This window comes from Pyrgilauda ruficollis, unplaced genomic scaffold, assembly GCF_017590135.1.
Source record: "Pyrgilauda ruficollis isolate IOZ18807 unplaced genomic scaffold, ASM1759013v1 scaffold5, whole genome shotgun sequence".
In the NCBI taxonomy this organism is placed as follows: Eukaryota; Metazoa; Chordata; class Aves; order Passeriformes; family Passeridae; genus Pyrgilauda; species Pyrgilauda ruficollis.
This window is the reverse complement of record NW_024526599.1, coordinates 5,316,556-5,331,869: the sequence shown is the minus strand read 5'-3', so window position 1 is coordinate 5,331,869 and position 15,314 is coordinate 5,316,556. Positions and strand designations below refer to the sequence as shown.

General features: G+C 38.1%; 1 protein-coding gene across 1 annotated transcript; it reads right to left on the bottom strand.

Annotated features, from left to right (window-relative positions):
• Positions 1-683: 683 nt before the first annotated feature.
• RBM46 (RNA binding motif protein 46) lies at positions 684-14,144 on the bottom strand. Its single transcript, XM_041480018.1, has 6 exons — positions 14,114-14,144; positions 11,726-11,887; positions 7,673-8,140; positions 5,705-6,487; positions 2,086-2,145; positions 684-709 (listed from the first exon to the last, which is right to left on the bottom strand). Exons 1-6 carry the CDS (start codon positions 14,142-14,144, stop codon positions 684-686), a joined length of 1,530 nt encoding a protein of 509 aa, XP_041335952.1.
• Between the last annotated feature and the right edge of the window lie 1,170 nt (positions 14,145-15,314).

Genomic DNA, 15,314 nt, shown 5'->3' with positions numbered 1-15,314 from the left:
CACATGTAATCTGTATCTGTCAAGATTTTTTTTGCCTGTTTTTTTCTCCAAGAATTAACTAAGGTATTGAACTTCACTGTTATGACTACAGCAATGTAGCCTGATGGTACATTCATGTAGAGTCCTTCAAAATACCAGTTTTCCATTAGTGTACTGCTAGATCTGAAGCAAAGATTTTATTGGACATGTTCTTCCTATAAAATTTTGCATCAAGTTAATGGAAGCAAACTTGCGGATGGTATTTAAGTCTCGTATTAAGCATGTTTATGATTGCTAGAACGGTGTTCATTGTTTTGTTGGTGGGGTTTTTTAACATTTGTTTAAGATTTATTACATACAATAGAAGCTGAAAAAATTCTGTGTGAAAATACAAGAATAGGAATCATGGCAAATTGTTTCAACACTAAATATAAATTACTGCTGTATGGACTATTACAGGTAATAAAAATCTTTTAAACAAATTGTATTCCAAAACCCAAATTTAATCAAACTAACCAAAACAATTTAACATTCAATTTCACTAATCTTTAAATTGAAATGCTTAATACACATGCTTTGAAGAATTATTCATCAATAAACATGGAATGTGAATTTCCAGTAATTATGTATCAGTGGGGTGTTCTTTTTCTTTTCATTACAAGATCCAAAGCAATAAATTCCAAACTTCTCTTCTTCAGGGATATTCAAACCAAGTAGGGTGTACAGTTGGCTGTGGAAAGAGAGGGGGAGGAAAGAGACTTTGATTTCAGCAAACATACTGCATTATCAATTTTAAGATGGACTTAATAGTTAAGATAATGGTATAACGAAAGCATTCACAGTCTTATATCAATGCTGTGTTCTTCCCTTTCTTCTGCAGCACTAACTCAAAACAATTAAGAAATTGTTTAGTCAAATGCTCAAAGGGTTTTTTTTCTTGAGAGCTTTATAGTTTTAGGAGACACCATTCTTCAGTACTGAATGCATTTTCTCATCATATATATACACACACAGAACACTTTTAACTGTACTTCAAAATAATAACCCTTTGTTTTACCTTCACTGAACGCAAAATATTAATGCAGACAACTCTCAAGTGCACATTAGGTCATTGTTCTGAGCTGTATTAGCTACATACATAATACATATCATAGCAGCAGTCACTCATATTGCATATTTACCACTTTAGATCAGAGTCTACACTCAACTAAGCACCAAGTTCTGCCTGATGTACTATGTACACTGCATAGACAAAACTCAACCTCACTGTGATCATCAGTGGAGTAGAAGAAAACATGTTAATTATATCCTGCTTTGAAGTGACTGACTCTAGGGAAGGCAGACAAGTTATTTCACAGATAAAGTCAGTCCAACGTTGTTGTATCTGTCTAACTTATTCTTTTTCAAGTTCTCTTGCACAGACCAAGACTTACAAGATCTGTGTTCCCTGTTCGTTAGCAGCAGCTGAAAAATAACTGAACCTTTGGGAAATGTTCTGTGCGCCTGGGATTAAAAGCTTCCAGCAGTAAAGTTAACACAGAGCGTGGATTTAATGCCATTTTCAAACTGCCTTGTAAGCTTTCAAAAACCATTCTCAAACCACTCCAAAAAAAAAGAGGGAGGCCTCAGAAGTGACAGATATACACACATAAATTCACAACAGCAATTCACACTTATATCCACAATAGCATATTCCAAAGAAAGTCAGAGGAGACAATAGTCTCTTTTACTGACTAGCCAAAAAATAGTCCTCCAAGCATCCAGAGTAGTAAGAGCTCCCACTTTTGTACATAAATTTAAACCCAAGCTGGAAAGGCAAATAATTAAGAAATGACTGAAAAATAACTCAGAGTCATTTTAGGAATAAAAACCATAACCTTCCTTTGTGCTGCACAACCGACAAGAACATCAGACTGTGTGATCCATCAGTAGGTAAGGGCAGTAGAGATATGGTCTCCTTTGGAAAAAGCAACAGAGAATCTCTACAAGCCACCTTAGAGCTGTATCTGTGAGGAAAGCACAACTTCTCTAACAAACAGTGCAGCTAAGACAATGCCACTGAGAGGGCAAAAAGCCACAATGAACAATCCTGAGAGGCTTACTCACCTTTACTATCCCACCATGCTGCATTCAGGGACAGCAATGTTATATATGCTTGCTCGGGGGCTGTAAGAAAAACCATTAGGTGTAAGTCATCTGATAATTATTTCAGACTTCTAAATTCATACTGTTAAAAAACTTCTTATACTGCAGTCTGAGCCTTTCTAAAGATCACTAAAAAGCTCCAAACCATGAATTACCACTTATCATCTGTATTTGCTACACAAAGCCAGTAACGTCTGCATTTTTTTCAAACATCCTACAATTTGTGGCTGTTGATTGTTCCAAGAGCAATATAATTAACTTTGATAAAGCAAATCAAGGCAATGTTTAGTTAAAGAACATTCCTACAACAAAACAAGAAAACCATCTCACTTGATCTTTAGGTTTGATGTCCAAAATCTAGAAGAGCAATCTGGAGATATATTTGTTCTGAGACACAGATGCTAAATACAGACTCTTGAACTAGCTTATAAAAGTTTTATCCATGACTTGTAAATTGCTACTGCATGCAGTATTTAATATATTTAAACAAGTGAATTAATAGTAGTAAGATACAGTGCCTGCTCCACCTATTTAAGTACCATTTACTATAAAACTTATATGAGGGGAACTGGAAGGAAACTATTATTTACATGCTATAGTTAGTTATTAAAAGGCTTTTCCTTGCAGATTTATCAGTATATTTTTCTTATAAATATTTTAAAATATTCTCTTCTACCTAGAGAAATAATTCCATAAATTGTGTCTCAGGGAGATGTAGCATGAAATAGCATGTGTGAAAGTGCAAAGAACAATCTATAGTGGAATACCTATTTAAAACCTGGCTGAAACTTCTCCCATTTTTCCCCATCACCCTTAAGTCAAACTCAGTAGGGAATTTCCCAAGACTCAGCCTTTGCTATATCTTAAGACTAGAAATAGGTAATGTTAGAAGTATCAATTCTTCTACAGGACATTCAGGTGTTTCCCTATTCCTTTCCCTATCTCCTCACTCCTCCCCCTGACAACATTTACCTCCTGAAATTTCAACATGTAGCTCTGCTCCCTTTCTCATAAATGAACACCTAGACGTGATTTTCACACATTTAGCCAAGCCTGAGTGTTTTCACTCCTTTGATCTATTGGTGATTCATCTAGTAACATTAAAATATAGCTTATTAATCTTTCCCTGACAGCATAGTTTTCTGTGCTTTCTAAAAACCATCATTTTCAAAATACTCAGGTGACACCAAGTGGTTAGATGTTGTACTGCGATCTGCTCAGGACTGCTGTGTACCAGTACTATATAAACTTGTGTAAAAATCAAATATTCTGTAATGTGTGAAAGGAAATACAGAAATACATACCACAAATAAATAAATAAATAAAGCCAGAATGCCTTGAGATTATTAATCAAACCAGCCCTTTCTCATTTACTTACCTTAGAACAACTATATGCTTTAAAAAGAAAACTAACAGCAAAACCCAACCTGTACACATCATCAAAAATTAATTGGCAAAAAACTTAGGTTTCTGTAAGAGAAGTTACTTACCAGAAGGAATCAGTCCCTATGTCATCTTTGTACACTCATGTTTATAATAAAGTTGCTTCCAAGAAGCACACTCACACTTTTCTCAAATCACAGCCAGTTATCAAAAAAAAACCCCAGACAAAGCTCCCAAACCCCAAAGAAAAACCACAGCCCATACATCGATCAGCAGCATCATCATCATTCAACACTTCCATGAGAAGGAAGGACTCTGTCACATCTAGCAAATCGTCTTTACCTGTAGATATTTCTTTCAACACAGAATATATACTGAACTGGAACAGAAGCAACTTCTTTAGATTAGATAGGGAAAGTAAACTGTACTTTTAGACTCCCTAAGGTTATGTTTCAGCATCACAACAATGCCAACATCAAAAAGGGGTTTTTTAATCAATATAAAAGATGGGTATCTTTCAAAAGTCAGCCCTGTAACTTTTGCTTTAAATCAGAGCTCTGTATGTTCTCTGCAGGCCCAAGTCCTCACAAGCCAGAACGCACAGAGGACATTAACAAAAAAAAAAAAAAAGTGTTATTCAAAGATAACAAGACAACATTACTAGCACCAGGCTAACAGGTAGACCTAGCTGTAAAAAGCAAATCTGGTATTTGGGAATTCTGCTAAATACCAATTCACATTAACTGTGATTTTATGGCACAATCAAGTGCTAAAAAGCTTTAGAATACTAAAAGCTTTAGAATACTATTAATTTAAATCCACTTTGAAACATTTTCCCTACAGCATTTGTAATTATAACTGAGGAGATAAAAATCTCAACACATACTTTCTTCATTTTTTTTAAATAGTCTGCATTCAGGATTTGCCCACAACTGTGAATAATCACTCTTAATATAACTTTGCCCACAACTGTGAATAATCACTCTTAATATAACTTTAATTGTTTCCTTGATTCTTTCCCAGAGAAGTACAGGAGAGAAAATAACTTTAGGTAACAAAAGAAGCAAACTGGGCAGGTATATATGGCCAAGCACAAAACCTGCAACTGTCTTTATTCTTAAGAAGAGACTCACAACACTATTTTGAGTTTAGTACCCTTTTTATCTTTGTGTTTAGGATTACATGGGTTATAAAGGTGTGGCCCTAATTTTCCTAGCTAGAAAAATATGGAAACAGACACTCAACTAGTCAAATGCTGTGTGTACAAAACCAGACACAGATACTTAGCCGTTTATTATTCAAAACCACTTTGGCCATCTGAAAGCATCGCCTTCTAGAGGTGTCCCACTAATGTAAACCAAGCACACCACTGCTGAAGTGGACACAATGTATAAGGCTTTGTGCTTCAGAGGTTCTTCTTCCTCTAAGACCTTCTGGCCACGCCAAACCCAAGGAGAACAAAGAATGTAAGGAAGAAGAAAAAGAAAAAGCTTGTTTACATTTTAGTCATGCATTGAAAAAAAAAAAAAAAAAAAAAAAAAAAGGCATTATAGTCAAGCCTGAAATAAGTCTGCTATGAACTCATCCAAAGGAGAAACCTCACCACAGCCTACATACATCTCAAGAGACTTGAAGAACAAGTGCTAAGAAGCAGTATTAGGAAGAGAAGAATGGTAACACTATTCTAACAGCGTACTGCAATCACTTTTCCAATTCACCAAAATTAGAACAGGTGAGGGAAAAAACCCAACCAAAGAAAAAAAAACCCCCCCCCCCCCCCCCCCCAATTTCATAATATAAAACTTTTCCTCTTCTAGTAGTTGCATTCTGATTTTTAAAAAATGCTACATGTATAAATGAAGCTGCTAGAACACAGACTTTCAAATACATATTCAGCACTGTAATCATCTCACAGATGACCTTAAACCTAAGTTACTTACATGTCATCTAATTCTTCCTTATACATCATTCCAGTAGATAAATGTAAGCAAAAATTACCCTGGCATTGGACTGTTTAGATACTTACAGTTTTCTCAATGCTCTCATCTAATGGTCCAGACTCAACTGACACAAGAACCAAGTCTTCTGTAGACTACTTTATACAAAACACACATGTGCACCAAGATATGTATACCAAAAACCATTTAGAAGTAACTTTTCTAGCTCCAGTTTTTCACATATAATCAAAAATGCTTACCTAGATGTAAAAGTGTGAACTGTGCTGCCAATTCCTTTGCATCTTCTACTGTTGTACAGAGTTTTTCTGGCATGAAGTAACTCTGGGAATCATCTGCAATACTAGAAATAAGCACCTTGTACACCAAGAGTATTTTCCCATCCTGACTTGTGGTTGAATACAAGCAGTATTCTGGTGGTGCCCAGCTATTTTTATGGCAAAAATAATCCAGATGCATTACTGCAGAACTGAAGTGACTCAGCTTTAAAGAATACATGCTAATTGGCGTAAGCTTTATTCCTGGAAAAATGGGATATGTACTTCTTTCAACTTCAGGAGGGCTTGGACTGTGCTGACCATTCAGACGAACTGAAAGACTTGCTGGTTTCCCCAAGGATTTTTGAGTGCCATCTTCTTTGTTAGGAAACCCTAAGAGGTTTTCAGAACTAGGACTTATCTGACCATTGAAATGTTGCTTCCAAGAACTTTCTTTGTTAACTGGCTTGGCCAGTGTTACCTCAATGCTGGCTCCATCAATGCACTTTCCGTTCATTATAGACATAGCAGCAACTGCATCTTCACGGTGGAAAAAATGAACAAAAGCATAGTCCCTCAACTTCTTCACACGTTCAACTACTCCTGGCTTGAATTTGTTGAATTCAGCTTTAATTTTGTCCTCTGTAGTAGATATCATTAAATTTCTCACATACAATACTTTAACTCTCTGCATAGTTTCTTCATCAACCACTTTCTCAGGATCTGCCCAGTCTACTTGAATAGTATGACCCCAGGGCTGGAATGTTCCTACAGCAAAGAAGCATTACATAAATTAATAAACATGCAAAGGAAAGCAGAATCATTCTTATCACCTAACTCTACAAAAAGAAATCATGATGCATACCACTGGAAACTGGGTTTTGTTGCCTACATCTACTAAATTTACCTGAAATTGTTAAAGTAAATGAGACTCTGCAAAAATGACAAGTGCTCTGTTACCTTTGGGTTCATTAAGCACCATAAGCTGTGAAAACAAAGACTCTGTGACATGCACATACAGACACACAAAAGAAAACCAAAAGTAACGTATTTAAAAAGCTACTAAACACAGCCTCTTCAATAACACTACCACTTTAAAAAGCATAGGCACCACCTGGAAATAGTAATCTAAATGTACAGCTTCAGCACAACCCTTACTCTATGTTGCAGCACATGCCAGAACCCAAACTAAAAGAAAAAAACCAAAACCAAACCTGCTGTGTTACTCATGTCAACCCATCATTTTGCGTATCATACTGATTTATTTTCCATTCAGTGGTCTGGAGGTATTTCACCCACCACTTTGCAGATATATATATATATATATAAAAACCAATTACATGTTGACTATATTACATATTATTACAAGTATTATATTGATACTTATTACATTAAAAATATTTGATATTTTGCATATATTTTGCATTGTATATACTTTTACGTACTTTTTTCTTTCAAAATTATTTTCTAGTAAAATATTAAAGACCTATCTTTTTTTAAAATATTAAACATTCATGTATTTCATAGTGATGAAAATAACATTACTCATGATAACCCACAGAAAATATGAGGCACATTCAAGGCATTATCCTTTCTAAGCTCACTTTTAAGAGAATTTGACTGCAGAGCCTTGTGCATGTAAATGAAAACTGAATGTGTGCCCATGCAAATACATATTGGCATAAATACCTAAATTACATAAAACTGATGTCTATTTTTTAATTGTCAGAACTACCTAAATTACAGCTTCTTAAAAAGTTTTTTAAAAAACCCCCCACAACTACAAAACATAAAAAAATAAATTCATCCTTAGCCTAAATGCAATACTGAAGTTTTGTAACTCTCAAAACACCTTAAAGAATGGAAAACAGGAACGATCCACCATCTCATCCCCCCACAATATGGAAATAGGTACTCTCCAAAAAAACTCTGTTTAATTACAAACAGTTTTACCTGGGATTAGTCGTCTTCTAGCCATTGCTGCTGCTCTGTGAGATTCATATTCTACAAAGGCAAAGCCACGATTTTTAGTTTTGTCAGTGGCATTTGGATAAACAATGACATCCACCACTCCTTCTGTAACTTTTTTCATTTCATTCAGTATTTCTTCTTTTTTCTTATCTTTAGGAATTGCTCCAATAAACAGCCTGCAGTTGTCCAAGCTTACGCAGACACCAATAAACTTCCCTGGACGAATTTCATAATTATTAAGAATCTTGATGGCCAGCTGGGCTTCCTCTTTAGTGGTGTACATCACAAAAGCATAGCCTCGGTTCTCACCACTGAATTCCATCATCAGTCTGAGCTCATAGATCTTCCCAGCTCTCTCAAAAACAGGAACTAGCTCATCTTCATACATATCACGAGGAATCTTACCCACAAAAACTTCACAGCCACGAGGCGGTGGAGGACCTTCCCAACCTTAAAATAAATTGTCCAACAGCAATCTTAGTACAAATGCACATTTCCCCCACACCCAGTTTGAATGTGGGAGTTATTTATTTCTGGTCTCAGCTAAAAACTAGCACATTCTATTACGTCTTATTTCTTTTATGTTTAAATTTTTAAAAATGCCAGAAACCCACAGTTTGCATTTCTTTCAATTCCATCTTCTGGGCTTTTTTCCAATGGAATCTGTATGACAACACACTGAACCCTGTTTATCAAAAACACTGACTGGTTTAGCAAGAGTATCTATTTCAATCATTTTATACCACTTACAGTTTTTTATCAGTTATTAATAAAACTGATATACCTAAGAAAGATACCTAGGTAATAACTTCAGTTTTATTTTCTACTACAATGCTTTAAAGTTACAAAATGTTTCTCTGCACTTCTTACCCCCATATTTTTATAAATTTCATTAAAGTCCTCAGTGCAGCACTTTTTTTTTCTTCCTTGACATCATTCAAAACCTCCAAACATTTTGCTTCCACATTCATTCATCCAATAAAATAGGACTCCCTAAGAAAAGTACGATACAGAGCCAAACTTTCTGCAACAGCCAAAAAGATGTAACACTTTTACTGCAAAAACAGACCACAGTTTTCACAGTAGTGGATGGTAGGAAAAAAAGAAGCAAAAAAAAAAAATTCCACAGAACAAGTCAGTCTTTGGTTGACATCTGAAAGCTGCAGAACATCTATGCTTCCCTCCTTAATCCAAGGCCATTTAAACATTCTTTCATACCTCTGCCACATATACTGAAAGACATGTTCAACAGATACTGAAAAGGTGTATTTATGCATTTAATATTATAGAGTTATGGTCTTCAAATGCAGCACTCCATTTTCACAAAATAATAAAAAAATCATTTTTAAAAAGTTTGTTTGGCTTTGTTTCTTTTTTTAAATAAGACAACAACTCAGGCAGAAGGTTCAAAGGCAGACACTCAAATCATGACTAAAAGCTTTTTCTAAAGGTTTTGACAAGGAAGGTTTTTTACAGGAGAAAAAGCAAGGAATACAAAGATGGTAGAAAGAAACTATACTAGTATGAAATGACAAAGCATAATGAGGCAAGGTGAAAAAATAATTACTCTTGACAAGTTAAGACAAGAAGATAATTAAATAATGTACTTTGGTTTGAAGTTCAGAATAAATTATATTTAGATGATTTTGTAATTAACACTTTTTCTTTAATGTACTGTCAGAGAGCATGTAATTTACTTTTGAAAAAAATTAACAGAATTGAGAGATTTTTGCCTTCTCACAAAATCATTTTTCATCTAAAACCTGTACAGAAAGAACTACATGGCACACAGGGAAGCTACCAAGTAATCAGAATTGACATGCATTTTGGAGTCAAACTGCCATGACTTATCTAGGAAAAAGCTTGGCTCTGCTCCACACAGCATTCCAGATTTTTATGATTTTCACCTCTATAAACATCTCTGACTATCTGAGCTGAGGTCTGACTGGACATGGCAGCTAACACCATTGGCAGGCTAGTACTGCCATCACTCACATCATGCCAGTCCCTTCCCACATAAAAACAAAAAAGCAACTGCACACCATTTAGGAGCTCCAAAGACAAAGGCAACTGCACATGACAGTAGAGGAAAAAAACGTGCAGGAGTAATGAAATTAAATAACAATCTTTATTTATTTGTTAACTAGATAAACTTTTACCATCCTTCTCAGCCCAACAACTTATTCAACAGTAATTCTCAATAAGCAAAAGCCACTTCCCACACAAAAATCCCCTCTTCTAATTTTAAAGCTGCATATTAACCCAGCAGTACAGCACATTACTGCCAAGTGGAATTAGCCTCTGACTCCTGATTTAAAGAAAACTGGTCTGTGCCACATTTGCCAATGAGGGACATGTACTTAGCAGAGCAAACATGGGAAGTTAGTCCAAAGCACTCCACAAGTAGCTGACAGTTTCCTTGACTGGGCACTTGATTCACTGCTGGACAACAGAAAATGGGACTGCTATTTTTGCAGCAGTTCAATCAACATTAGTCATAATCCTCCCACTGTTAAGTGTCCATGTCATCTTAAACTTCCATGTAATTCTAATGACTCACATGCCTAGTGACATCACTGGCTCCACTGCTTAGACGGCAGCAGACATAAAACTATGAAAATTCACTTTCAGCTTTTTTTAAAACACTGTAAGATACATTTTTCACAAGCGGCACACACTAAACAAGAACTGTACCAGGTAAAAACCTGCAAATTTTTTGGGCAATTTTCAGCCACATCTGCTGAGAACAGAGCTGACAGTGAGATTATCCTTTTACAGCAACACAAGCTTATAGAAACCACATCTTAAAGAAGGAAAATTCATAGTGAAATCCTTCATTTATAAAGATACTGTAATTTCCTACAAGCCATCTCAAACATTTAAGCCTCAGCTGGCCTACAGCCACTTCCATTTCTAGTAACTCAGACTAATTTCCAACCTGAAAAAAATTTATTTTTAATGTCCTATGAAAACACATGAAGATTTGAAGAAAATATGTATATCTAATGTCAATGAACAGATTGATGGAAGAGATACCTTGCCAAACCCATCTAGTTTCAGAAAATTAACTTTTCTAAACACAATACTGTCTAATGCTCTAAATTCAAAGACATTATTAAGTAAAAGATGTATAATAATTTAAGAACAGGCTGAAGTTATTGATACCCTGCAGTTCTTTTTCCAGTGCCATTTTCAAGAGTTTCACAGGGCTTTCTTTTGCTATTTTATATAGGCTTAGTAAAAGTACAGACAAAATGCAAGACAGAATAACTCCCAGAGAAATAATTTTGATGCAGCTCTAACTTAAGCTCCATACAGCAATGAGTAAATAAAGTTCATGCTTATAGGCATAACTTATAAAGAAATGGAATCACAGGCCACAAGTGAGAATGAACTGAAAGAGCAGCACAACAAATTTTCCTTCTTTCTGCTTGTCTAAGCGCATAATCTGATTCTGAAAGAAGAGTTACTGTATTCCATGTCATACAACCAGGCTTAGTAGCAAAATTCTTGTACACTGCTGATGTCAGCAACACTGGAAAAATTATTCAAAATAAAAGAAATATTTTATCGTCAACTCTGAAACAAAATGAGTTAATCTTCACTGGTGCTCTCTCAGAGAACAAAAGTTCAAAAAAAAAATGCATTGGCCAATGCAAGTGATAAGGTGTAAGAGAAGACTAAGTAGGTTAGGCCTCTGTCACCAACTTGTTTTTCCCTTCTGTGTCCCTAAATGTTTTGAAGCATATTCTCAGTCATATGGAACACACTTGGCTTTGTGAACTCCACATTTGTTGTGCTACCTGTCAATTTTAGGCAGCTTTAAAGCTGTGATTTTTAAGTCCACCTAAAGCAAATGTTCCACACAGTCTAGCTCAAGAGATTTTAAATTGCTGGAAACTGTAAAACACATCAGGACTCTCCCCATGTGTGCTGGGTTTCTTAGACTTGTTTCCTTAAGCTTCTACTACTGGTCACTGTCAAGATAAACAACATGAGGCTACACCAATTTTCAGTCTCAAAAGAAATGCTTACCTGGTGGAGGACCACCAAATTTTCTTTGCCCATTTTGCTGAACCATGCTGTATCCAGTCTTCTCCATTAGGGCAAGTAAAGCTGCCCCATTTTGAGCACCACTTCGGATCTTGCCACATCCATTTGCTGCAGCTTTATTCTCCTCATGCATATCTGCAACAGCTTCAACAGAATATAGCAAATATTCCATTTCAGCAAATTCTAAGTTGTTCTGTGCATACAGAAGCTACCAAAAAAACCACTCAGGCTATACTTGCCTATTTACTGCAACTTTGTTTAGCATGAAGCTTCAATCCTACATCCAGCCACTATCACATGTGCACTTGCTTTCAGACCATTGTTCTGTAGCTGGGATAATCTGGAACTTTACCCAGCTACAGAAATACGTAATGTAATAGATTATTACATGATCTATACTCAACCTCTCTTATCACAGCTATCACAGCTAGCACAACCTAAGTAGCACAACTATTTTTAAGTATGCTGCCCTTCAAGTAGAAGAATGAATTCTTTCATAAGCCATGTCATCACAGTTGTGTAAGGCACCAATAAACTACTCCAGGTGCCAAGTTCCATTTTCTTATTACTACATTTTATGAGAATGCCAACTATTTCAAATTTGTATTTTAGTATTAAAACACTGGACGAACACCTCAAGTCCATGCCCAGTTACTATAAAGAAGTCAAAGAACTCATGAACACAAATAATTTTGTTAATACCGATATAAAATAAAATTAGTCACAACAATCTGGCAAAACTAAAGGTTTGAAATAATCCCACCTCTGGGATCCCTATTTTCATGGCTTTATCCATTTTCACAATTTCAAAAACTAAACCTTATCAATATGGTTGCTGCTGCCCTATGTCCAATTTCTCTGGCATGCCAATATCTCACCCAACAACTTTAGGTTTCTGTCAACCAGGTGATGAAAAACAATCGCACCACTTGGCAATTACCAATTTTACTAGTCAAGCCAATAAAAAAATCTCAAGTCAGATGTTTCTTTCATTGCCTCTTTTTCCTTCTGCAATTTATTTATTCTTTTCCCAAAATTATCTGTCCCAAGGTCTGCTTAGGCAAGCAATCTTTTTCATCGCTTCAATCCTTTGTCCAGATGCGATTTCCAAGTGCCATGCCACTTCTCGAGAAATGGCCCAAAAATGCCCAAAAAATCATCACCAGAAAAATAAAGGTACCACTGTTTATTCTTCAGTGCCCCTTACATTTTCAGCTTTGTCTTCAGGCTCAGGCTACAAAAGACAATGTCCTGAGACATCAGCAGTTTACTTTTTACAAGAAAAACATTTAAAAACAGCTTAAAGTTCACAGAAACATTTCTTGACAACCCATTACTATTTGCTCAACAAAATTAAGGTTTTAAAATATATTGTAGACCAAATTTATGGAGTGATGAAGTGCCTGTTCCCCTACATTTATGGATATTATGCAATGATATTACTATTGAGACATGGGGCTGCAGCTCATTCCCCCACTCCTGCCCCAGCTTTATAATTTCAAACGTGCTTTGAATCAATGTCATTAATATTTCTAAGGACATTTTCTTCCCCAACAGCCTTCACATGACAGACCCCAGAAATCCTTCAATTAGAACAGTGTAAACAGTTATTTTTCCCACCCTAGGAAAAAAAGACTTTTGGTGCGGATCTCTTTTTTTGTCTTTTCATCAAGCCAATGTTCACTTTGGGGCAGAAATCCATGCAAGCAACCACTCTCAAAAAGCTTAAATTGTATCTGTCACAGGGCACTAAAAAAGCCAAATTTTTAACAAAACTCCTGACTTCATCAAAAGGAGATTCCAGAAAGCAGCAGGGCAGGGACACACAAAAAAAAAAAAAAAAAATCCCCCACAGGCACAAGCAAAAACAGCATGGCTCCCACCTGCTAGAAATGGTGTCCCATCTCCTTTCAGCAAGTGAATTACATTTACTGTGTTTCACAGCCCACAAGCTGCACAGCCATTCCGTAATTAGGAAACCTTTCGGCAGCCTCAGGCCTAACAAGGTATGGAGATGACAACGAAGCTGGAGCGAGGGAGAGGCAAACTGCTTTTCCCTTTGTCGTCGTTATCTGCAAGGGCAGCAAGCGGGCACCAGACTGGCACCGCGGCAGCTCAACGGGGCGAAGCGGCCCTGAGGAGCAATGCAGAAGCAAGCCAACCTCGGGCACGCCCCGGGCACAAACGCCACGGACGCGAGGAGGCACGGCTGCATGTGGGGCAGTAAGGGAAGAGAATAAACTCAACACCCCCCGCCCCCCCGAATCTCTCTGCGCTACTCCCGCCGACTCGCACTTTCTCCACACCGCTTCATCCCTCATGGCACTGCCTCCCGTCTTTCCCCACGGCACGGCAAGGACCCGAACCCACCACTATCCCCAGGCAGACGAGGCCAGGGCATGACTCCCCGCTGTCCCGTCGGGAGCCGAACGCCACAGAGCGCCGCCCAGCTGCCGGCGCTGTCAGCGCCTCATGCGCCCGGCCCCGCGGGCATGCATGGGGTTTCCCTCGCTCTCAACCCGCCCGGCCAATCAGCGGGCGCGGAGGGCGGGCACTGACACAATTGACAGGCCGCGCAAGCCAATAGCAGCGGCGCAAACGTGCCCGGCACGCGAAAGCTCTTTAAAGCGGGCGACGGTTGGGCGAAGGGGGACGTGTCCGGCGCGCGCGCGCCGCAGCCGCCGCTGGAGCCGTTGGGACGGCGCGCGCTGCTCCCGCCCTCAGGGCGGGCGCGCGGCGCCGCCGCCTTAGCGACCCGGCTTTGCATTCCCGCTCCATGGCAAATGGGTGCCGGCTAGCGAGAGAGCCCTTACCGTTTTCAGAACCTGGCTGGTATATCTTTTTTTTACATCCTGAGGCTTTTATCTGCTCCGAAGCGTCATATTTTGGTCTTTAGGATGTGGTCTGGCATGCACTCGTTCTTTAGGGAGTGTTTAGTCTTGTTCAGGTCCGTGTTGACAAGTAATACCAAAGTGGAGTGTTACTGAATCAAAAAGGTTGGAAAAGACTTCTGAAAAAGCCAAATCTAGCCTAAGACCCAGTGCCATCATGTCCACTAGGCTGTGGCACTAAGCGCTGCATCCCATGCAGGGATGGTGTTGATCATCTCCCTGGACATTCTATTCCATTGCAATATTTGATCACCCCTTCTGGGAAGAAATCCTTCCTAATGTCCAGCCTAAACCTCCCCTGGGTGCAGCTCAAGGCTATGTTCTCATGTCCTGACTCCGGCTGCCTGGGAGAAGACGTGTGGTTTCAATCCCTGTTGGCTCAGTTAATGCTTCAGTCCCTTAGAAATGAGCCCCGTGAGCTTCACAACAACTGCAGCCACTCGCCAAGCCAGACGGGCTGGAGGCCCTGCGGTTCTGGCACTGCTCTTGAACTCCCATCACAATTCCTTAGGGCTCACGTAGCAAGGCACACATCAAATATGCGGTTTGTGGGATTAGCTTGCAAGGTCTTCAAGTTGTTATCATAATGTTGTGGCCCGTTTCCCCCATCTAGCAAGTTAAAGTCTTTCAAAAACAATATGTTTTCACCAAAAACTTCTCCCCCTCCCTTTTTCTAAGGT